The 23,552-nt window shown below is 37.0% G+C and overlaps 1 protein-coding gene across 5 annotated transcripts in view; it reads left to right on the top strand.

The window, feature by feature from the left end:
- Positions 1-23,552, top strand: part of KIAA1468 (KIAA1468 ortholog) — a 113,830-nt gene that overhangs the window by 18,203 nt on the left and 72,075 nt on the right. For all 5 annotated transcript variants that reach the window (XR_826569.1, XM_010854745.1, XM_010854744.1 and 2 more), the window contains exons 2-8: positions 9,084-9,173; positions 15,556-15,627; positions 15,739-15,794; positions 15,898-16,011; positions 21,000-21,203; positions 21,304-21,395; positions 22,020-22,313. Coding sequence is in view for 4 of the 5 variants with exons in the window: in XM_010854745.1 (XP_010853047.1) it covers positions 9,084-9,173; positions 15,556-15,627; positions 15,739-15,794; positions 15,898-16,011; positions 21,000-21,203; positions 21,304-21,395; positions 22,020-22,313 (922 nt within the window). In the remaining variant the exon portion in view is untranslated. The remainder of the gene's footprint in view (positions 1-9,083; positions 9,174-15,555; positions 15,628-15,738; positions 15,795-15,897; positions 16,012-20,999; positions 21,204-21,303; positions 21,396-22,019; positions 22,314-23,552) is intronic.

The raw sequence follows: 23,552 nt of genomic DNA, 5'->3' as shown, positions 1-23,552 counted from the left end.
AAAAGCATCAATTCTTTGGCACTCAGCTTTCTTCACAGTCCAACTCTCACATCCATACATGACTACTGGAAAAACCATAATAGCCTTGACTAGACAGACCTTTGTTGGCAAAATAATGTCTCTGCTTTTCAATATGCTATCTAGATTGGTCATAACTTTCCTTCCAAGGAGGAAGCGTCTTTTAATTTCATGGCTGCAGTCACCACCTGTAGTGATTTTGGAGCCCAAAAAGATTAGGGTTAGGGTTAGGGTCTGACACTGTTTCCACTGTTTCCCTATGTCTTTCTCATGAAGTGATGGGACCATATGCCATGATCTTCGTTTTCTGAATGTTGAGCTTTAAGCCCACTTTTTCACTCTCCTCCTTCACTTTCATCAAGAGGCTTTTTAGTTCCTCTTTACTTTCTCCCATAAGGATGGTGTCATCTGCATATCTGAGGTTATTGATATTTCTCCCGGCAATCTTGATTCCAGCTTGTGCTTCTTCCAGCCCAGCGTTTCTCATGATGTACTCTGCATAAAAGTTAAATAAGCAGGGTGACAATATACAGCCTTGATGTACTCCTTTCCCGGTTTGGAACCAGTTTGTTGTTCCATGTCCAGTTCTAACTGTTGCTTCCTGACCTGCATATAGGTTTCTCAAGAGGCAGGTCAGGTGGTCTGGTATTCCCGTCTCTTTCAGAATTGTCCACAGTTTATTGTGATTCACACAGGCAAAGGCTTTGGCATAGTCAATAAAGCAGAAATAGATGTTTTTCTGGAACTCTCTTGCTTTTTCGATGATCCAGCGGATGTTGGCAATTTGATCTCTGGTTCCTCTGCCTTTTCTAAATCCAGCTTGAACATCTGGAAGTTCATGGTTCACGTATTGCTGAAGCCTGGCTTGGAGAATTTTGAGCATTACTTTACTAGCGTGTGAGATGAGTGCAATTGTGCAGTAGTTTGAGCATTCTTTGGCATTGCCTTTCTTTGGGATTGGAATGAAAACTGACCTTTTCCAGTCCTGTGGCCACTGCTGAGTTTTCCAAATTTGCTGGCATATTGAGTGCAGCACTTTCACAGCATTATCTTCCAGGATTTGAAATAGGTCCACTGGAATTCCATAACCTCCACTAGCTTTGTTCGTAGAGATGCTTTCTAAGGCCCACTTGACTTCACATTCCAGGATGTCTGGCTCTAGGTGAGTGATCACACCATCGTGATTATCTTGGTCGTGAAGATCCTGTTTGTACAGTTCTTCTGTGTATTCCTGCCCCCTCTTCTTAATATCTACTGCTTCTGTTAGGGAATAAGTGGTCAGAAAGTGTTAAGTATAATAATAGCTAATGCTGTTAATAACCCTCCTCTTTACCTGACAGCTGTTCATATGGTTAAGTCATCCCGCATTATAGAAACTTTACCTTTAGTGAATAGTCAATAAAGTTTCAGTGTTCGCCTGTTCCTAAGTGTAAGTCTTTTAATTTGATATTTAACTCAGTGAAATCTTGTGACCCAGAAAAGACAGTGAACTGGAAACTGGGAGACTTAAATTATACCCCGAGCTTCTCACAAAGGTTAATTTGCTCCACCTTTACCGGAGTCTGATTGTATTGTTGTTATCTGTGTACCTGACTGAATTCCAGTGGTTTATAAGCTTACTCAAGGCTAGAGCCAAGTCTTACTGAATTTGTATCTTTCTCCTCCACTCCATGGATTAGTAAATATACACTGAATGAATACACACTGTTTTTTTATTAGTCAAGATGGAGGGTTGGGCTGTCTCTAAGATTCCTTCTAGCTCTCAAATATTTTGAACATAGGGGCCAGTGAAATGAGTCCCCATGTTAGAGAAGAACTGAAGATCACGAAATCTAAATGTAAATTTTGCCACTGAGAAATTTCTAAGATCCATTTTTTAATTTAAATGGATAATATACTAGAGTGTTTATGTATGACCTCAAATTTAGATATAATTATTTTTAAGGTAAATTTGTTATCTATTACTGAATTTATAAACTATATACTTCTTTTCTTTGCTTTAACCCTAACCCATGACACAGGTGTAGTTCAGTAAATGATCTTTACTAAGCAAATTGAAATTTAAATCTAATTGCTTGACATTATTTTTATTTAAATCCATTAATTGTAAATTGGGTACTTTAATGACTTTTTAATTATAAAATGCCCATATTACAAAAAGTATTAATTGTAAAAAATTTAAACAGTATAGAGAGAAGTATTCAGAAATTTTAAGTCCGTTCTTCAGAATCAGTTATATCTATAGTCTTTAAAAATTATTCTTTAATTCTTTATTGTATTTTCCTGTTATTACCCTGGTACACAGTAGTTGTTCACTGAATGTTCACTGAATTAACCAATGCAGTTTACCAGTCAGGAGCTGATCAATTTTTCTGATACATTTTTCTTTTACAGTGCTATTGATATCTAATTTCTATAAAAGATAGCTTTTTAAGAATCTGAAACTAATTTTTTTAGCTATTGTAAAAGTACATTCTGTCATCAGTACTAAAAGATTAAATGTATATAAATAAGACTACTCTCATACAGTAATTTATGAAATCAGTCTGCATGCCTTGTAGTTACACTGTGTCTAATGGTTTTAGTTTTCAGGACTACTGAAACTTACATACAGGTTTTACTGGTTTGCCAGCTATGATGGAAGTCCCTGATCATTCAGTTTCTGAGTTACAAAGTGAATTACTAAGAAGTTACACAATCTTGGAATTTGAAGAAATGCTTTGTGGTATACTGTATATTAGAAAGTGGTAATAGCTTCTTTCTTAAGAAAAGAGGCTAGTTTTTCCAAACTCTTCCTCTTTTATATCAGAGTATTTGGAAAGGTATGTGCTTGCCCTGGAAAAGAATTCTGGTTGAATCCAAAGAAACTTATTTATCTAGAAGCTATAATCTTACCTCAGTTCGGTTCAGTCGCTCAGTCGTGTCTGAATCTTTGCAACCCCATGAACTGCAACATGCCAGGCTTCCCTGTCCATCACCAACTCCCAGAGCTTGCTCAAACTCATGTCCATCGAGTCGCTGTTGCCATCCAACCATCTCGTCCTCCGTTGTCCCTTTCTCCTCCTGCCCTCAATCTTTCCCAGCATCAGGGTCTTTTCCAATGAGTCAGTTCTTCTCATCAGGTGGCCCAAATATTGGAACTTCAGCTTCAGCATCAGTCCTTCCAATGAATATTCAGGACTGATTTCCTTTAGGATGGACTGGTTGGATCTCCTTGCAGTCTAAGGGACTCTCAAGAGTCTCCTCCAACACCACAGTTCAAAAGCATCAATTCTTTGGTGCTCAGCTTTCTTTATAGTCTAACTCTCACATGCATACATGACTACTGGAAAAACTGATAAATCTTACCTATTAGTATTAAATTCCAAAGTACATTTTATATACAAACTGTTATAGGTTAACTCCATCAAAGTTGAAATTACTTTCTTCCATACATAATTATTTTCTGACATGGCATATATTTTAATACATTGGGAGATTGCTTTTACTTTTATGACATTAATGTTATTGTAGTTTAAAAGATATTAAAGTTTTTTTTCCTTGGAGAATATAAAATTGTTGGCTTGGAACTAAAAAGAAAAAGAATATATTTTTCAATGGTCATAATAATACCAAGACAGAAATTAAGCTGCATTTGCTTTCTCCAAAGACTCTTTCCTATTACAGACTTCTGGAGAAATAGTTTAGTGGAGAAATATGTATGATGATCAAATAGGCTCTAACCTAGTAGGCCTGTATGTCTGACTGAAAATACCAGAAAGAGAAAGAAATACTTAGAAAACTAACATTAGATACTTAACATATAGAAATATATATATCTGAAATCAACAACCAGCATCATACTTCACCATTCATGAAACTCAGGAATAAAACAATGAGGTCTGCTACACCGCCACCAGAATGTTGGTTGATAAAGATTTATCCTACTGGGTGTACGTGTTTTAACACACAGGTTGGAGACATGAGACAAGCTAGTGAGGAGCTAAAACATGCTTCTGAGTGTGAGCAGAGGGACTAGTCCTCAAGAGGAGCTTCTGATCAGGGCAGTAACAGCAAAACAACTTACCAGGAAAATCTGGATGCTAGTTAACATGGTCAAAGAAAATTTGCAGACATACACTCAAAAAAGGTAGATGGCCATCATATCTTTAAAAGAATGTTCAAGTTCACCAGGAATCAAAGAGATGCATAATTAAATAAGACAACTTTATAGTATATGTTAAATTGGTGAGATTAAAAATAATAATACCAAACATTGACAACTGCTGTTGTATACTGTGGATGGAACTCAGATTGCTGTGCTTACTTAATTTAGAAAGTGGTCTAAGCAGTGTGTATCCATCGCCTTATCAATATGGCAAAATCTCACTACATGATCTTCATTTTTAAAAAGCAAGTTACAAAGATGCAAGTATCCATTCTGTTTTTGCAGAAATGTATATGTGTACTTACACAAGGGGAAAAGAGTTCAGAAAAGAATATCTAGAAATTCGGGGGGGGGGCAGGAATTAATAATCTCTGATCATGTTTCAATCTTAGTAAGATTGGAATGGTTTATCTACTTTTCTATGTACCTCTATTTTTATAATTATTTATAGTATGTGTATTTATATAATTGGAGGAAAGAAAGGTCCCTCACACCTCTTCCCAATCACTCAACCCCTGGTCCTTTCAACCGCCACTCCAAGAACCACTATAATGATTGTTTCTACCATAAATTACTACTGTCTATTCTAAAACTTCATGTAAATGAAATTACACAGTGTGTATTCTGTATAAAGATTCTCTCATTCATCATAAAGCACTGAAATTCAGTCATGTAGTTTTTTTATTGCTGAGTAATATTCCTAATTTCACCCTATTTTAATATGAACTTTTGAGATTTCTATAGTAAATTGCCGGGGTCCAGCCCCGGCTGATCCAGAGTATTCGAAGGAGAGACGGCGTAGGCGAAGATCAGGAAACAATTGCTTAATTAAATGTTAATTAAGGATATAAAGAGTAATAGAATGAGGATAGCTCAGTAGGAAAATTCAGTGGAGAAAAGAGGCTGAGTAGCTTGGTTTATGTGGGAGACCAATAAAACTTCAAGACAAGAAGTTTGCACCACTTACGTAGGCCGCAGGCGTCCTTCCACTCTCCCCAAGGAGAGGAGACACTGAGGCCTCCCCGGTCGGATCTTAGAAGCCCAGGCATAATTAGTAAGCATGGCGGGGTCCGCGCTCCAGGTGGAGACTCAACCAGAGTGAGAGAGAGAGCGACATGGGGAGACCAGTATTTCAAGAAACTGATCCCAATTCTTTATTTTCCATGGTCTACTTTTATACACTGAGATGTTATGAAAAGTCACGCGGGGTCAGCAGTCCTGACTTTTATCAAAGGTGCTTCATACAAATGTATACAGAGGTCTTAGGGGTGTTACATCATCTTCTGGCCAGGGGGACCTGCTGACAATTTACGACCCTCTCCTTGTGACAGCAGTCAGTCAACCAGGACACTTATTTCTCCAGGGCTGATTATTCTCAAAACAGACACCACCCAAATAAAGTTACGTTCCCATAGGGTGAGGGTGTAGTGGGTTTTAGTTAAGGAAAGAATTTACTTAGCCTAAGGTCTAACATGATTAATATCAAAGGTTAATAGTTATTTCTTCTATATATTCATTAATGTGTGTAAGGGCAGGGGATGTGGAGACTTAGCAACAAACATTGGCTCAACAAATGAAAAACCCTTCACCAATACAATTTCTAATCAGCCCATTATACTTATACTAATAGTTTTCTAACTTTTCTAAGGAACCTGTTTTTAGAAGGTTTAAAGCATCTCGTGCGTCTCACGGTTGGGAGGCTGTGAGCAATCACATGTGGCCGGACAAGCCTGTCAGGCAGGCTAGAGAACCTTCAGAGGAGTTTGTAGGTTAAAACACTCTTATCACGCCCAGGAATTATTATTAACTGGAGCTCTAGGTTAACTCCTTCTCTGAAAGAGGTGGTGGGGGACAGCCCCCCGTAAAGTCAGAGATGTAGGTGAGAGCACAAAGTAGTAAAGTAGGCAGGCTCTGGTAATGGGGGTAGATGCTCGAGGAGTTCCAGGGGGACTCCTGAGGCTCGATCCCGCCTTTGCGTATGTCGAGCCTCCTTCATCCTCCACCTTTGTCACGGGCAGAGTACCTCACTCTGGCCCCCAACATCTCCCCCTTTTTTATTTCTTAAAACAACCAGATGCAGCTCAGTCGCGAGCTTCCGAATGCTCTGCCAGAGAATCCTGACAATACAAGGAAGAATGATTATGAGAAGTAGGATTAGAGACTAGGGATATTAGACAGAATATTTTTTCCAGAAATAAAGTTAGAGAAGGTGTTAAAAAAATCATTAGCTGCTCCAGTGGCCGTAAAATCCAGTTGAGAGTGTTCCAAGGTCTGTATTTGATTATGAAGTTTCCCTAAGTCCAGGCCAATATCAGAACTGTTCCAAACACCTGAGATATGATTTTTAATCTTTTCCCATTCATAATCTGTCTCGTTTACCTTCAAAGATGTCACGCATATCCACCTGTAATCAGCGTGGCATGTCAAAGCCATCTTCACCTTTAAAGCCTGTAACTCAGTCCCAATATGCATAATTGCTTCTTCTAAGGCGTCTACTCTCATCTCCAATTTTCTATCTATAGCTTCCTGAGTTGCTAGAGTTAAAGAAACAATTTTAGACATGGTATCAACATATTGGGCAGTATGCACTTGTTGAGTCAATGATATTGCTGCTGCAGTAACAGAAGTCATTGTTGCTATCAAAGCTGATATTCCTAAAATAAGTAAGCCCACAAATCGTCGTTGTCGCATTAAATCTTGTAGTTGTTGTAACACAGTGAGACCATAATTAACATATCAACAAGTGGTTACATCATAAGATAAGGTGGATGTTGTAGCACTACAAAGGAGCAAACATTACATTGAGGGTTTAAACAAGATGAAAGCATACATTGTTCACAAGTCACTACGTTAGGTCCACCTGAATAATTCATGCCTACAATAAGTTTGTTGGAGTCATTAGTAAAAAGGAAAACATAAGGCGAGGGTGGATAAACTAAAACAGAATAAGTAGAATTATTTTCTGGTTGGAGTTCACGCTGCAGCTGCCCTGTCAGTCTCGCCGGGATCTCGATGTTTATCTTGTCTCCCCTGCCGGCGGGCTCCTCTTTTGTGATCGAAGCAATGGGGGAACTGGATGTCTGGGGGTCTGCAACATGGCGAATCAACCTATCCCGGATCTAAATTGGAGAATTTGCATCCTGTGGAAAAATACAAGCACATCCTCGACCGCTAGTTAATAATGGGTCAGGACCCTTCCATTGTCCTGAGAGGAGGTCCTTCCATTTGACTAACGGTTTTGCATTTAATTGCTCCAGGCACCAATGACGAAGCATTGCAGTAGTTCCAGCCAGATCAGTATTTAGAATATTTATTACGAAAAGAGCGTGTTGCAAAATTTGATGGGGAGAACTATACTTAAACTCCCCTTCTGTTATTTGATATTTCTTGGTTTATGCTTAAATAAATTATGCTCTAATGATTTGATGTGTACTTGATTCCCTGTTATTTGTTTATACCATCTTACAACATAAGTTAATAGTAAGTTGTTATTTATCAGATATAATTAAAGTGCAGAGAAATTAAATGCTTCTCTGAATACAAACACAGTGTTCTCAGAAGAGTACACAGTTCACCTTAATAGGAGTTTAAAGATAAGAGGTACATTGATAATAGCATAACTCTATTTGAAAGTCAACCATTTCAATTATTGGCATATACTGATTGTTTTAAAAGGAGGTGGGGGGCCATATGTGATTTCAAATCTGTATTTCTGTAATCTGCATTTATTTGCCCAGATAGTGCTTTCTAAACAGATAATCTGTTCCTTAGAGCAGTAAGCACTCTGTAAGTAGCATGACTTAATGAAGAGTTGACCTATTGTCCCTTCTTTGCGTTAGCTAGGTACATCTCCCTTAATAAATGTCAGCTTTGATTTCTTCCTTCAAGTGAGAATTTTTACAGTGTATTTTTCTGTTTAGAGACACTTAAAAATCTGCCTAAAGCTAAGAACATTCTATACCACCCCCTGCACAGACCTCCTAAAGCCCCTGCATTCATCTTTTGCATCTCATATTACAAATTCAGTAAATGGAGTCTTCAGGAATCACCTTGTTTTCTCTCTTTTACTTAAACCTACATTCAATTCAATACCAGGACATGTTTTACACCAAAAAATAACCCAAATCTGCCCACTTCTCATATTTCTAGTACCTCTATTCTAGGCCAGATCTGATCATCTCTCACCTACACGCCTCTGTATGTATGCTGCGCTAAGTCAGTTCAGTCATGTCCGACTCTTTGCGACCCTGTGGACTGTAGCCCACAGGTTCCTCCGTCCGTGGGATTCTCCAGGCAAGAATACTGGAGTGGGTTGCCATGGCTTCCTCAGGGGATATTCCTGACCCAGGGATCAGACCCAAGTCTCTATGTCTCTTGCATTGGCTCAGGTTTGTTTTTTGTTGTTGTTGTTGTTCTTTTTTACCACTAATGCCACCTGGGAAGCCCTTACATGACTCTAGTAGCCTCTCTTTTTTAATTTTTATTTTTAATGGAGTATAGTTGATTTACATAATAGCCTCTGAGCTGGTCTCTCTGAAAACCACTTTGCTTACAGCAGCCAGTTTCTAAAAATGTATGTGTTTCTGTTGTTTTTCCACTGGACTTGGAATAAAATCCAAATTGTTTGCAGTTCTGTTGTCCTTAGCTAGGCTGCTTGCATTGTACCCTGCGTGTGTCTTGTTCGGGAGTTAGAGATCTGGGCAGGGAAACTTGAGTTACCTCAAAGTACTTTACTTGGTATGAGCATTTTTACGTTATAGTTGTAATAGAATTCCTACACCTTAGAATCATAGTTTATTAACTGGAGAAAAAAATCATAGGTAATTAATTGATTTCCAGGTGCTTATTTTGGCAGTTAAATAAAAAGCTGTTTAATTCTTCTTCTTCTTTTTTTTTTTCTGTTTTTGATTTATTACAGATCGAGCCGGGAGCATCAGTACCCTTGATTCTTTAGACTTTGCAAGATATTCAGATGATGGTAACAGGGAAACAGATGAGAGAGTGGCAGGTAAGAGTCTAAAGACAGATTTGGATGTTTTTGACATTCCAGAAATAATGAAATGACTTGAAAAATTCTCTTTCTTCTACAGTTCAGTATGTGAATAGAATTAGATAGTTATCATACAAAGTTATGTTACTAATTTATTGGTTTCAGGGAGCGTTCCTGAATGTTCAGCAGCCCCATCCGCTCTTTCCAGTGATGCTCTGAGTTCTTGGTTATGTGTGCCTGCAACTGCTGAGTTCTGCTCACATCTTAACAGTTTACAGCCATATAGTTATAAAACTGGTGGAAAGCAGGTGTAAGTCAGCCATGCTTTAGTGCAAAGTTATTTGGACCTTGCTCTCCTCTTTCCTTTTATCCTCCAGACCAGGGCTAAGTAATATTTACATGATATGCTGCTGCTACTGCTAAGTCGCTTCAGTCGTGTCTGACTCTGTGCGACCCCATAGACGGCAGCCCACCAGGCTCCCCCGTCCCTGGGATTCTCCAGGCTAGAACACTGGAGTGGGTTGCCATTTCCTTCTCCAATGCATGAAAGTGAAAAGTGAAAGTGAAGTCGCTCAGTCGTGCCCGACTCTTAGCGACCCCATGGACTGCAGCCTACCAGGCTCCTCCATCAATGGGATTTTCTAGGCAAGAGTACTGGAGTGGGGTGCCATTGCCTTCTCCATTTACATGGTATATACCAATGCAACTCTGCTGATGGTTAAAAATTGGTTTACATACTTCCATGCTGATTGGTGATCAAAACTTTGTCTTCATTCCTTGGATTCTCCATGGCCACCACTGCATCCCTCTAGAAACTTCATTTGACTTTCCTGTGATCCTGAAAATAAAGGTTGTTAATACTTGGTCCACTCAGGGCTTCCTGGACTTTGCCCATTCCAAAAAGAAGAGCAGCATCCTTTTTAGTTGCTTGGTTCCTCATTCCAGTCTCCTTCCCCTCTCCACTCTCCCGCCAGTTTTGCCTTTTTGGCATTGCCATTGGATCTGTAGGGACTTCAGAAGACCAATTTGTACCCTCTGTATTTTGCCCTCATCAGATGAGGCCAGTTGGATTCTTCTGGGGGGTCCACCCTGAATTTACCAGTATAGAAGCTCTGGCTCCTCAGATGTCAAGGGACTGGCACCTTTCTGGTGCTTCAGGCTGTGACTGTTAGTTATTGAAGTAGTTCCTCAATGTCTTTATAGGAATTGTGGTTTTCATGGGACGTTGACTCTGAGATAGACGGGAAGCCACCCTCAGTTAGGCGTTTTCCCCCGCTGGGGTGGTGGGCACACCTGGTGTAGGAAAGATGCCACATGAGGCAAGTGGAGCCTGTGAGGGCCCTTTGGGGTCAGGGAACATCCACACTGTGGCTCCCTCTCTTCATCAACCCTGTTGAATTTTTTTTCCCTTTACTGGAACAAGGTTGTTAAAACCTGCCATATATTTGCCTGTTCTAGTCATCATGAATAAAGATGAGTGCTATGGAGCGCTAATTTTTATAGAGCACTTGCTCTTTTCTGAACACTTTGTAAAAGTATCTTAACGCACTAAGTTATAGAATTATCCTCATCTTCCACTCCCCAAGAAACTGAGGCACTCAGAGAGTCTTAAGACTTTAGTGGCAGAGCGTGCAGAGCGAAGACTCAAATGTAGATAGCCCAGCAGCAGAGCCCACGACTGATCATACCATATGCCACCTCGTAGAGTGAAGGATTAAGTTTGACCTATGTAAAATGACATTCCAATATGTGCTTTTCATTTCTTGCTTGAGAAAAGAGCTATTGAATGTTTAAAAATCTCAAAGAGTATTACATGAGTTAAGGGGGAAAATGATGTAATCATTTTTAGTTCAGCAGAGGCTCAGAGAGGATGCGGCAGTGAGAACAATAGCAGTGTCAGCTGAAGGAGGAAGTCACTGGAAGACTCAGTGCAGCTGCCGCCTCAATTGTCATGATTTAGTCCTAAGCATTGTTAGTTGACAGATGACACGGTAATTATCTCTTCTCAATTACTGGTCTTTCAATTAGCTTCTAAGTTACTGCCAATGGTTAGTAAAGAGCTGTGTCGAAAGTGCAAATCACATCAGTAATATCTGAAAATTAGCAAATCAAATGGGAATTATTTCAATAATTTTAGGACTTATCCTCCTAATTACATCATTTGTTAAGTGGCATTATGTTATATTTAATTATATAGTAAATGTTGGATGTTATATGTTATTTATTAAGTGTTAAATACATGATATTTTAGTTTATTTGAAACTAATGACTCATTTGAAAAGACCCTGATGCTGGGGAAGATTGAGGGCAGGAGGAGAAGGGGACGACAGAGGATGAGATGGTTGGATGGCCTCATCGACTCAATGGACATGGGTTTGCGTGGACTCCAGGAGTTGGTGATGGAAAGGGAGGCCTGGCGTGCTTCGGTTCATGGGGTCGCAAAGAGTCGGACACGAATGAACGACTGAACTGAACTGAACCAAATATATTTAGTTTTGTATATTGTATTATTGTTCAGATGGTTATGTATTTGAAAAAAACTTCAACCCAGACATACACCATGTAATTATTTTCATTCCTCTAATTTTTATTTGAAAACCTAAAGTCAAATTTAAGAGGTTCATCGTTATTCTTGTTATTAGGTATGCTAGTATTTTTAATTAGGGGAAACATGGATGTAAAAGCAAGATGTTATAACTAAGCAAAATACTATAACCAAACATAACTAAGAAGGAAAATTTTAAATAGTTGGTAGTTTTGACCTTGTATTTTTAATCTAAAGATTATACTCTTTCTCTAAGTTTAGGAACATAAAATAATTTTTGCTTACTATATAATGCTAATATATAAATACATGCAGTCTTGAGAAAGACAAATAGTATGTGATATCATTTATATGTGGAATCTAACAATAATACCAGTGAATCTATGTATAAGACACAAATAGACTTGCAGACATAGGAAACAAAGCTGTGGTTCTGCAAAGCGGGGAGAGAGGGGGATGGGACAGGTTAGGAGTATAGGAGTAACAGATACGAACTACTAAACGTAAAATAGATCAGCAACGAGGGTTTACTTCATAGCACAAAAGTCTATATCTAATATCTTGTAATAACCTATAATGAGATATAGGCTACAAAAAATGGAATGACTATGCTATACACCTGAAACGAACACAATATTATGAGTCAGTGATCCTTCAGGATAAATGCATGAATGGATGCAGTCTTTCATCTTCACTGGGAAAAGGAAGAAAATACATGTTATTCCAAGAAAATAACCTTTAGACTCTTAGGGCTCTTGTACCATAGCCTGTTGTTTAATTAAGTGTGTGATGTGTGGCTGAAAATTTAAATTAATCACAATTCCCATTTCCAAAGAGACTTTTGTCTCTTTACTAACCATTGATAGTAACTTAGAAGCTAATTGAAAGGCCAGTAATTGAGAAGAGATAATTACCATGTCATCTGTCATTGGATCACATGTAAACCTTACTGAGAAAGAACAAAAATCTCTTTTTGATGTTCCTGTACCAGTCTCAGGCAGAAGGAGTTCATAGATAACACAGGCTTTGAGTCCATTGCCCCATGATGCAAATGCGAGTCTGCTCCAACCATTAGTAAACTGTTTATCTGACGTATATGTGTGTGTGTGTGTGAGAGAGAGATATATACATGTATGTATGTGATGATTTTCATCATCATTTTCCTAAATTTAAAAATCTGGTTATAAGTCTATGCAGGTGTTCCTTTAATGAGGAAAAGATCTCTAAATGAACAGATGTTTATAGAGCACCATTATTTTGACTTTTGTGCCAAAAGAACTAAGACTTAACAAATATTTTAAGATAGTAGTGATACACACTGGCATATATCCCAAGTCATAAGTGCCTCATCTAGTACCACTGATACAATACCAGTATTAGCCAGCCTTGACTGAGAAATAACTGTTTCAGCCAATCTAGAACGGCTGATAATGACGTAGTCATTAATTATTTTGGTAAGATTATAATATGCAGTATTACAGTATACCTATATCTTTGCAGTTGTTACTTTAGCTCCACTAAAATGACATTCAGCAGTATTGGGCTAGTAGAGGCTGGGGCGGTGCAGTGAGCAGGCTGGTAGCTGGTGCCTACAGTGTGTTTTAAAAGCATTCACTTCTTCAGACATTCTTATGAAGAATTATAATGTTTGAAAACTACTTGGAGGTCGTTTGGTATAATATATTGCTTTACAAAGTAATAAGTCTTGAGTTTTAATCCAATATCTTTGAATAAAGAAGTAACAAATACATATGTGTGTAAATATATCTGGTCAGACCTTTCATGGAAAACTTTTCACATAACTGCAATTATTTTATCATACTGTGCCTTTATAGAGATGTGCTATAGCTTCAAAGATATGCTTTTGTCTTTTAAAGTCTGTATTATATATTAAGAAACATGCAGCAGAGTGAGTTCATTTTGATAAGCACTAGCTTTAAAAGCAGTGGTAACTTCTAATGGCATTTGGCAATGTATGTGTAGATGTGCATAAAAATATAAATTCTTGCCGTCTGACATGGGTTTTTCTGGCTTTCTGTGCCTTGATCATTCATTGTTTTGCTCTTGGTCACCTAAACTTTCACCAGTTGAATTGTTCCCCCCCCCCCCCGGTTTGTGTTTTAACCAATTTTTGGTGTTTTTTTTTTTTTCATATTCTGTCGTTCTGGTACAGGGCATTTCTGATCTGCAATTGTTCTGTAATATGTCTTAGTAAATTGTAAGTGATACTGAAAGTATGATATGTGTACTTACTTTGCTTATGGTATAGTGAAGTGTTTTTAAATCAAAACCTAGAGTTTTGAAATAGAAGAAAAGTAAATCTATTCTGTACTTACCTTACACATCGAATCTGTGCAGTCTGACTTTAAATACAAACTCTAAGAGCTTCCAGAAGTGTAATTTTTAGGGAAAATGTTTCTACTTTGTTGCACAGAAAGGTTTGCAGATCAGCATTGCTGACGACCAAAAAAAAAGTCATATACACATCATCTGATTTTTACTGTGCTTTCATGTTGCTGCGGTGAAATTCTGTGCATCAAAATAATTGGCCTTCATGTACTAGATGTGATTCAGTTACATCTTAAGTTTTTAAGGAAAATGTGCAAACTGAGTGAATTCTATTTTTTCCATATATTTTTATAGCTTTGTTGTCTCTGATAGCATTTCATTTGCCATCTTCTTTTTTCTGTTTATTAGTCAATCAGGAAAAAGTTGCATCTCTAAAGTTTTAAATTTACTCATCTTTATGCAGAACTATTTAGATAATAATTTTTTTAATATCCAGTTGTGACAAAGATCACTTAATTTTCTCAGAGCTTTACTTCACAGAAATGACTTTTCCCTCCAATACTTTTTTCTTCAAAGCAGTATTTATATATTTTAAAGAAAATTCCCAGTAAAGACATAGTTAAATCTTGTTCATGATGAAACATTTCAAAAAGCTCATTAAAATGTTTCCTCAATATTCATGTTTATTGTATTAGAGTCTGCAGTAACAGGAGGAATCTTTAAGTTTCATTAGTACCTCTTAATGTGAACAAATATCTATTTGAAGAGTTGTCAGAAACTTTGAAATTCTACTTAATTTTATTCAGTATCCTTAGATAACTACACTCTTATTAGAATTGCACACAATCATTTGCTTTAGAATGATTTTAATTGTAACTTAAAAAACAAACGTATGTCTATTCTTTGGCTTTAAATGAAACCTAAAATAAATCCCTTGGAACTTTTTTTAGATATGTACTTAACATATCTGTGCTTATTTACAGAAGATATATACTTGTTTGTAGAAAAATTGATAGACATCCCACATTTGTAAGATACTTAAAACATACTTCTTCAACATCTTAATGAAAGAATATATTCACTGTTTCTGTATGTTGATTTAAAACATTATTCTAGATAAATACTTTTTTTTTAATCCTAAGATTTTCTTTAACTGTATTTGCTGAACTTCATCCAAGTTTTGTCTTTTCCCCTAAATTATGTCACCTGGAAACATTCCATTCCATTTCCTACCTAGACTGAGTGAAGCACAACACCCAAGGTTTTTATTTGCCTAAATGAGAGTCTGCCATAGATTTTATTTTTAAATAGAGCTATTCCTTGTCAGACAGCTAGAACATGTGATCAGTAGTCCCCTGTATTCTAAAACTATGGAAAACATTCACCAGTTTGCTTGCAAATCAACTCTGCTGCATGCGTTCACAAGTTTCATAAAGATTGCATGCTTTCTGTTTTCAATACAAATTGTATTTTTTTTCCATACCCATCCTTGCTTTTTATTTTTTATTTTTGTTTCCCTTTTCTTGGTTGGATGCCTGTGTGTGTTTATTCCAAATCCCTGTCCAGTCCTGGAGTTTGAACTACGGAAAGCCAAGGAGACCATTCAGGCCCTCCGAGCCAACCTGACAAAGGCTGCAGGTGGTGTACATACAACTTTTTTGAGACTTTTTCTACTTTGACAATGTAGAAGTAGCTGAGATATTTTAAAATGTAAAAGAGTAAAATATTATTTGTATTTTCTTCCACCAGAACATGAAGTTCCTTTACAGGAACGAAAAAATTACAAATCAAGTCCTGAAATTCAGGTGGGTGAATGACAGATCTAAAAGTATCTTCCATGTGAAATGGAGCACAACTATTGAAAGCAGAAGACTTACAGTACTGTTTCCATCTTCTGTCTGTCTCTAGGAGCCAATCAAACCTCTTGAAAAGAGAGCTCTAAACTTCTTAGTCAATGAATTTTTATTGAAGAATAACTACAAGCTGACATCAATAACGTTTTCAGATGAAAATGATGATCAGGTACAGTTTCTTTTTTTTACAATAATTTGTTTCCTTTCTAATTTATAATGTACTTATTTCTTTTATCTAGCTTTAATTTTTTTTAAAGTTATACATACAGTAAAATTCCATAACACCAAAATACTGAATAGAAAAGAAAGAACATTTCAAATTGATGAAGATTGGTTTCTATTTTAAGAAATTAGAAAAAGAAAACTAACTGAAGTCCAAAGAAATTAAAAGGAAGAAAATATTAAAAATGAGAACGTATCAGTGATACGGAGAAGGCAATGGCACCCCACTCCAGTACCTCTTGCTTGGAAAATCCCATGGACGGAGGAGCCTGTTAGGCTGCAATCCATGGGGTCGCTGAGTCGGACACGACTGAGCGACTTCACTTTCACTTTTTACTTTCATGCATTGGAGAAGGAAAGGGCAGCCCACTCCAGTGTTCTTGCCTGGAGAATCCCAGGGACGGGGGAGCCTGGTGGGCTGCCGTCTATGGGGTCGCACAGAGTTGGAAACGACTGAAGTGACTTAGCATAGCATCAGTGATATAGGCAACAGAGAACAACAGAGAAAAATTAATAATAACAAAAAACTGGGTTTTTGAGGTTAATGAAATTGGTAAACCTCTAGCCTGACTTATTAAGAAAAAGCGACATGAAGCAAATTATCAGAATCTGGAATGAGCAAAGTTATATCACTATAGATATCTACTAGACTTTTAAGGAAGAAGTAAAGTAAATGAGCAAGGTTATATCACTGTAGATACCTACCAGATATTTAAGGAAGAAGTAATACCACTTCTCCACAAACTCTTCTAGAAATTGAAGAGAAGGGAATTGTTCATAACTCATTCTATAAGACCAGCGTAATTCTGATTTCAAAACCAGATACAGACCTGGCTAACAAAGAAAATTGCAGGCTCATTTTCCTCATAAGCATGGATATAGAAATTCTATATAACATTTTACTATATTAAATCCAACAGTGTGTAAAAGTGCTAATACACAATGACCAAATGGTTTATCTGAGGAACATAAGATTGATTAGTCCAAAAATCAGTCATTGTAATTCACCATTTTAAGAAACTTTTCAAAAGAGAAATGATATGATCAGCTCAAAACACTTGACACAATCAAACATGTCTTTCCTGTAAAAACTTTAAAGAAATTAGGAATTGTGAGGAATTTCCTCAGATTCATAAAAGACATTTATAGAAAAACTATCACTAACAACATACTTAATGATGAATGATAAGGAATAGTTAAGGACTAAAACAGGAATATCTGCTCTCACTACTTCTATTGAACATCATACTGAGGAATCTAGCCAGTACAAGGCAAGAAAAAAAAATAAAAGGCATATATTTTGGAAAAGAAGAAAGAAAACTTTCACTGGTAACATGATTCTATGTATCGAAAATCCTATAGACTGCTTATAGTGTTAAACACTATAATAAGTGATGATAGACAAGCTGTAGGATTCAAGGTCAGTAAACAAAAATGCATTGTATTTCTGTATGCTAGCAACAAATAAACATTCAATTTTAAAGATAACATTTATAAAAGTATCAAAAAAATAGGAAATACTTAGGGATAAATATGATGAAGGATTATGCACTGAAAACTATTATACATGCTGAGAGAAAATAAAGAAGACATAAAGAAGAGACATATTGTGCTAATAGATAAGATTCAGTATTGTCAAAGTATCCATTTCTGTAAATTGATTTGTACTTTTAATACAATCCTAATGATCTCGCCAGCTTTTTTTGTAGAGGTTAGCTTATTCTAAAATTTCTGTGGAAATGGAAATAACATAGTATAGCCAAAACAACTTTAATAAAGAATACAAACTTAGGGGACTTCAACTAGCTGACTTTAAGATATTATAGTTCAGACAGTATCTTACTGACATAAACATAGATCATTGGAACTTAGTGGAGAGTCAAGAGATTAGCTCACACATAGATGATCTTTTGATGTCTAACAAAGCACAAAGTAAATTCCATTCAGAAAGTATAGTCTTTTTTACAATTGGTACTGTAACATTTTGATATCTATATACCTCCAAAAATGAACTTTGAACCATACCTCACACCATATACAAAAAGTAATTCAAATGGATCATGGATTTAAATGTAAATTCTAAAGCCATAAGGCTCCTAGAAGAAAACATGGAAAAATTCATTGCAACCCTGGAAGGCAGGCCAAGATTTCTTATATATGACACCAGAAGTATGGTGTTCTTCATCAGATATTTGTTCTCATCAAAGTCAATAGCTTCTACTCTTTGAAAGCAACTCTAAACAAATGAAAAGATGAGCCATAGATTAGGTAAAATATTTCAAGTAACATATCTGATAAAGAATTTCTATCCAGAATATTTAAAGAACTCTATAAAATGAATAATAAAAAAAGACCCAATTTTTAAAAGAATGGACAAAAAATTTATATAGATGATTTTATAACAAACATATATACATGATTTATAAAAAATATAGATGATTTATAACAAAGAACCTATATGGATATCAAATAAGCACATGAAAAAAGATGTTCTACATCTTTAGTCATTAGGTAGATAAAAATTAAGTCACAATGAAATCCCATAGCACACTTATTAGAATGTTTAACTGAGACTGTACCAAGTCTTGGCAAAGACGTGGAGTAAGTAGAAATATCATCATTGCTCATGGGAATCCAAAATGGTACAGTCACTTTGGAACATTTTTTAGCAAGCTATTTTAAAAAAATTAAAACCTTCACCACCTATATGACTTGATCATTCTGTTTCTAGATATTACAGTCCAAGAGAAGTGAAGGGAGATGTTCATACCAAGACTCCTACGCAGTGTTCACACCAACTTTATTTGTAATAGCTGACATTAGGGAGACAACCCAAGTATCCAAAAGCAGGCAGTTGAATAAAAAATTCTGATGTATCGTTACATCAAATGCTAACTCAGCAATAAAAAAAAATGAACCTCTGACAGATGCAACATAGATTACTCTGAAAATCAATAATCTGGATGAAAGAAACCAGGCAAATAGAGTACTTGCTGTATGCTTCCACTTATATAAAATGCTAAGAAACATAAACCTGTAACAGTGATGGAAAACAGAGCAGTATTTTGCCTAGGAACGGGGCATACGTGAGGAAAAAGGGGGAAGTTTTGCAAGCAGCCGGTCAAACTCTAGGGAGTCAGCAAGTTCATCTTTTTTTTTCCCGTAGCTTTGGTGTTTAATCTTTTTTCTTTTTTTTCTCTGCTTTGTTTGTTTATGTTTGGCTGTGCTGGGCCGTCATTACTGCTCTGACTTTTCGCTCTTTGTAGCGAGTGGGGACTACTCTTCAGTCGCAAAACTCGGACTCTGGGGGTGTGGGCTCCAGTAGTTGCAGAACATGGGCTCAGTAATTACAACTCCCAGGCCTGAGATCAAACAGGCTCAGTAGCTGTGGCACACAGGCTTAGTTGCTCCATGACAAGTGTGATCTTCCCAGATCAGGGATCGAACCTGTGTCTCCTGCATTGGTAGGCAGATTCTTTACCACTGAGCCACCAGGGAAGCCCCCAAGTTCATCTTCTTGATTGCAGTGGTCTCTTCAGGTGTGTAGTCAGATGTCAAAACTTAGCAGATGGCACATTTTAAGTTAGCTTGTGGATTTAAGACTTCCCTGGTGGCTCAGACGGTAAAAGTGTCTGCCTACAATGCGGGAGACCCAGGATCGATCCCTGGGTTGGGAATATCTCCTGGAAAAGGAAATGGGAACCCACTCCAGTATTCTTGCCTGGAGAATCCCATGGACAGAGGAGCCTGGCGGGCTACAGTCCCTGGGGTCGCAAAGAGTCAGATTTAAATTGTGCCGTTTGTTACTTATTAACTATATACCCCAATAAAGCTATTTTACAAAGGGCAGTGCAAGTGCTCCTCAGTTCCTTCTTCTTTAGCCACTGGATGCTGCTCAGTGGTATCTCACCCGACCTTAAAGCAGCTCTGTCCTAGGGCCCTCACAGCTTTCACATTTCGCCTCTGGCTAAAAGGTAAGACCTTTTTACCTGAATTTATCTTTGATCATTTATCTTAGTGGCCTGGTTTTATCTTAATGGCTCTAAGATTACCTAAGATTATCCCTGACTAGCCTATAATCTTCTTGAGGCTAAACGAATCTCTTGTTCATCTCTGTGCCTGCGTGTATAGTAGCACTCGGTACATACTTACTGATAGTTTTCTTACATTCTTATCTGCATATAATCATTATCTTACTGTTTTTTGGTTCCCTCTTGCCAGTTCTTTCCTTTACTTCCTATCCTTCCTTTCTGTGGTGCTATGTGAAATTTTCTTATTATAAATAAAGTCTTTATTTTCAACTTCTCTCTGAATATCCCTTTTTGTTTGTTTTTTTAAATTTTATAAATGTATTATTTTTTAATTCTTTGGTTGTGGTGGGTCTTTGTTGTTGCACGCGGGCTTCTTCTAGTTGTGGCGAGCTGGGTCACTCTTCATTCTGGGGTGCATGGGTTCCTCACTCCTGGGTCCTCTTGTTGCGGAGCACAGGCTCTAGGTGCGCAAGTTTCTGTAGCTGCGGGTGGCAGGCTCAGCCGTTGCAGCCCTCGCGTTCTAGAGCTTGCCCTCAGTAGTTCCAAGGCATGTGGAATCTTCCCGGACCAGGGACGAAACCCAGGTCCCCTACACTGGCAGGCAGGCTCTCATCCACTGTGCTACTAGGGAAGTCCAGAATATCCTTCTTGCTGTAAAGAAAGCTTGTCTCTCCACTGAGTACCCTGTTTCCCTTATTTTCCAAGTATGAGGTGGGGGTGCATCTCACACTCCTAGACACTTCCTGACTCCCAGGATGTTATTCACCGGGCACATACACTTTGACATTATCACACAATTATGTTGAGTTTTCAAGATAGTAGCAATAAGGAAAAGATACATCTCAAAAATGCAAGATAAAACCACCACGTAGATTTTTTTATGTTACTGTTTTTTATCTTTTAGGATTTTGAACTATGGGATGACGTAGGATTAAATATTCCAAAACCTCCAGACTTACTGCAGCTCTACCGAGATTTTGGAAATCATCAAGTAACTGGGAAAGACCTTGTGGACGTGGCCAGTGGTGTAGAAGAAGACGAATTAGAAGCTCTGACACCAGTTTTAGGCAACCTTCCTTCAACCCTTGAAAATCCTCAGACTGTAGAGGTGAGAGGTATTAATAATCAAGTCCACAAAAAGTGTTTAAGCCATGTAAAAGCAGACTATGAGATGTTGAGTTTCTGTTTTTCTCCCATTTTGATTTTAGAACTCCTTGCTAGTACAGAAATTAGAAGATAAAATTAGTTTATTAAATAGTGAGAAATGGTCTTTGATGGAACAAATCAGAAGACTTGAAAGGTTAGTACTTAATCATCATTTCTATAAAACCTCTTAAAATTATTAAAGAAATTGACAAATTATATAAACATATAAGATAATATTTCAGTTGTAAGGCATAATTTTTCATATTCTAATACTTCTGGGGAAAAAAATCTTATAATTGTGTATATACTTAATGTGTTCTTCACCACCAAAAGTTGTTAATCACTGTAATAATCATAAAATCGTATATGTCTTAGAAGCAAGGAGTAATATATTTTTTACTTTCTTCAGGTTGTATCAGTAGTAATAAAGGAACTTCTTCGTGCTAGTGTTATACATATTTTCCATTCATTATTTCATTTAATTCTTATACTCATGATGTGGGTTAGATGGAATTTTCCACATCTCACACACGAAGAAGGCTAAGTAATAATCCAAAGCATAGTTTATAAAAATATTTTTATGTTTTGTTGTAAGAGTTTGTGGCTACATTTCTATATGAAGCATCAATATCTGTGGTACAGAAAAGATTAATTAGTTGCCAAATCACTTTGTATTAATATGTTATACTTTTAAATCATTAAACCCAGTATGAGGTTTATGCTATTGCCAAAGTCTTAAAAAATACAATTTTCTTCTCTAATAATTTGTCTTTTACAGTGAAATGGACTTCCTCAAAAATGAACACTTTGCCAGCCCTGTAGTTTGTGACTCTGTTCAGCCTTCTTTGGATCAGTCTCCCCACAAAGACTCTGAAGACAGTGGACAGAATTCAGTTATAAATAGTTTGGACAAGGGAGAAAACAAGGATGTCCATCTTTCAAAATCAGATGAAGTTGATTCTACTGTTCCTAAAGAGACTTTCCCACATTCTTTCCCCAGGAGAGAAAGAGAAGGAATACCATCTTCTTCTCCATCAAGTAAAAACACAGTCCATTTTGATAAACCCAATAGGTTAGTATGTGTCCTGTGTTTTGAAATGCATCTTTCAGCTATTTAGTACATTCTCAAACTAGAAGAGTTTCAGTTGTTATTTTGCATATCAGATACATGAATTTTTATGTGTCTGGCATGAACTTAACACATAGCAGAGTCCACATCACTGTGAAAAATCACAAGTAATTACTAAGTTAAATTGTGTTGCAGAGGAGTAGACCATGAGTGAACTAGGTCCTGTTTTAGCTCAGTGCTTAAACCCATAAACAACATGCATGCTCTCTGGGCTGTATTGTACCCAGTGCTTTTACCTTCTCTGTGTTCTACAATCATTATCAGATTCAGTAGAAAGTTTTGATATTAAATAGTTGCCTTTACTAAAAAGGTGATTAGTTCTTGATCTTAGTCCTTTTTTCTGTTTCTGCTTCCATTAGTAACATTGTGTCATTAATATTATCTTAATTCATTTAATTTTTATTGAATCACAATGATTGAACTTAGATGAGCAAAGCAGGGTCCCTTGCCCATCATGATTATGTTTTCTAGTAGAGGAGACAAAAAGTGTTTACATTATAATGTGGAAAAAGAATATTCTCTGAGAGTGGAATATTTATTGAGTTCTTTTTATATATCAGACACAGTTCTAAACGCTTTACATATGCTAGCTTAGTTAATCCTCACACACACCCTGTGATGCATTCTGAGCCAGTCATACTTCCTCCTCCTAATAAATGGAGGAGTATTATAGCAAGTGTTGGGATGTAATAGGAAAGCATGACTAATTTGTTTTAGACTTAAAGGTACTCATTATTAGTGAGAAGTATTTGATTTTTTTTTTCCAAAGCAAACTTTTTGACTCATATGCCACAACTTTGTGTGTGGTTGTGTGTGTGTGTGTATGTGTAGGTATTATGAGGGGGTCACAGGATTGAAATAGACATGGCCCAGTCTTCAAAGTGCATTTAATCTAATATGGTTAAGATATAGTCATAAAAATAATGCAGTGGCATTTATAGTAGTTCCATATATCTCCTCTATACTCCAAAGCCACTCTCAGGAGAAAGATGATTGTTAAATTTGTCCAACTAACTTTTGTAGCTCTTAACTGTGTGTCAGGCAATGTCAATGAAGAGTTTGAAGTTTAAAGAAGAGTGAAAGTGTTGCTTGTCATGTCTGACTCTCTGGGACCCCATGCACTGTAGCCTGCCAGTCTTCTAGCTGCTGCTGCTGGCAAGTCACTTCAGTTGTGTCCAACTC

Source organism: Bison bison, unplaced genomic scaffold (assembly GCF_000754665.1).
Source record: "Bison bison bison isolate TAMUID 2011002044 unplaced genomic scaffold, Bison_UMD1.0 scf7180017864349, whole genome shotgun sequence".
Classification (NCBI taxonomy): Eukaryota; Metazoa; Chordata; class Mammalia; order Artiodactyla; family Bovidae; genus Bison; species Bison bison.
Note: the sequence above shows the minus strand (reverse complement) of the source record. Positions and strands in the feature narration are given on the sequence as shown.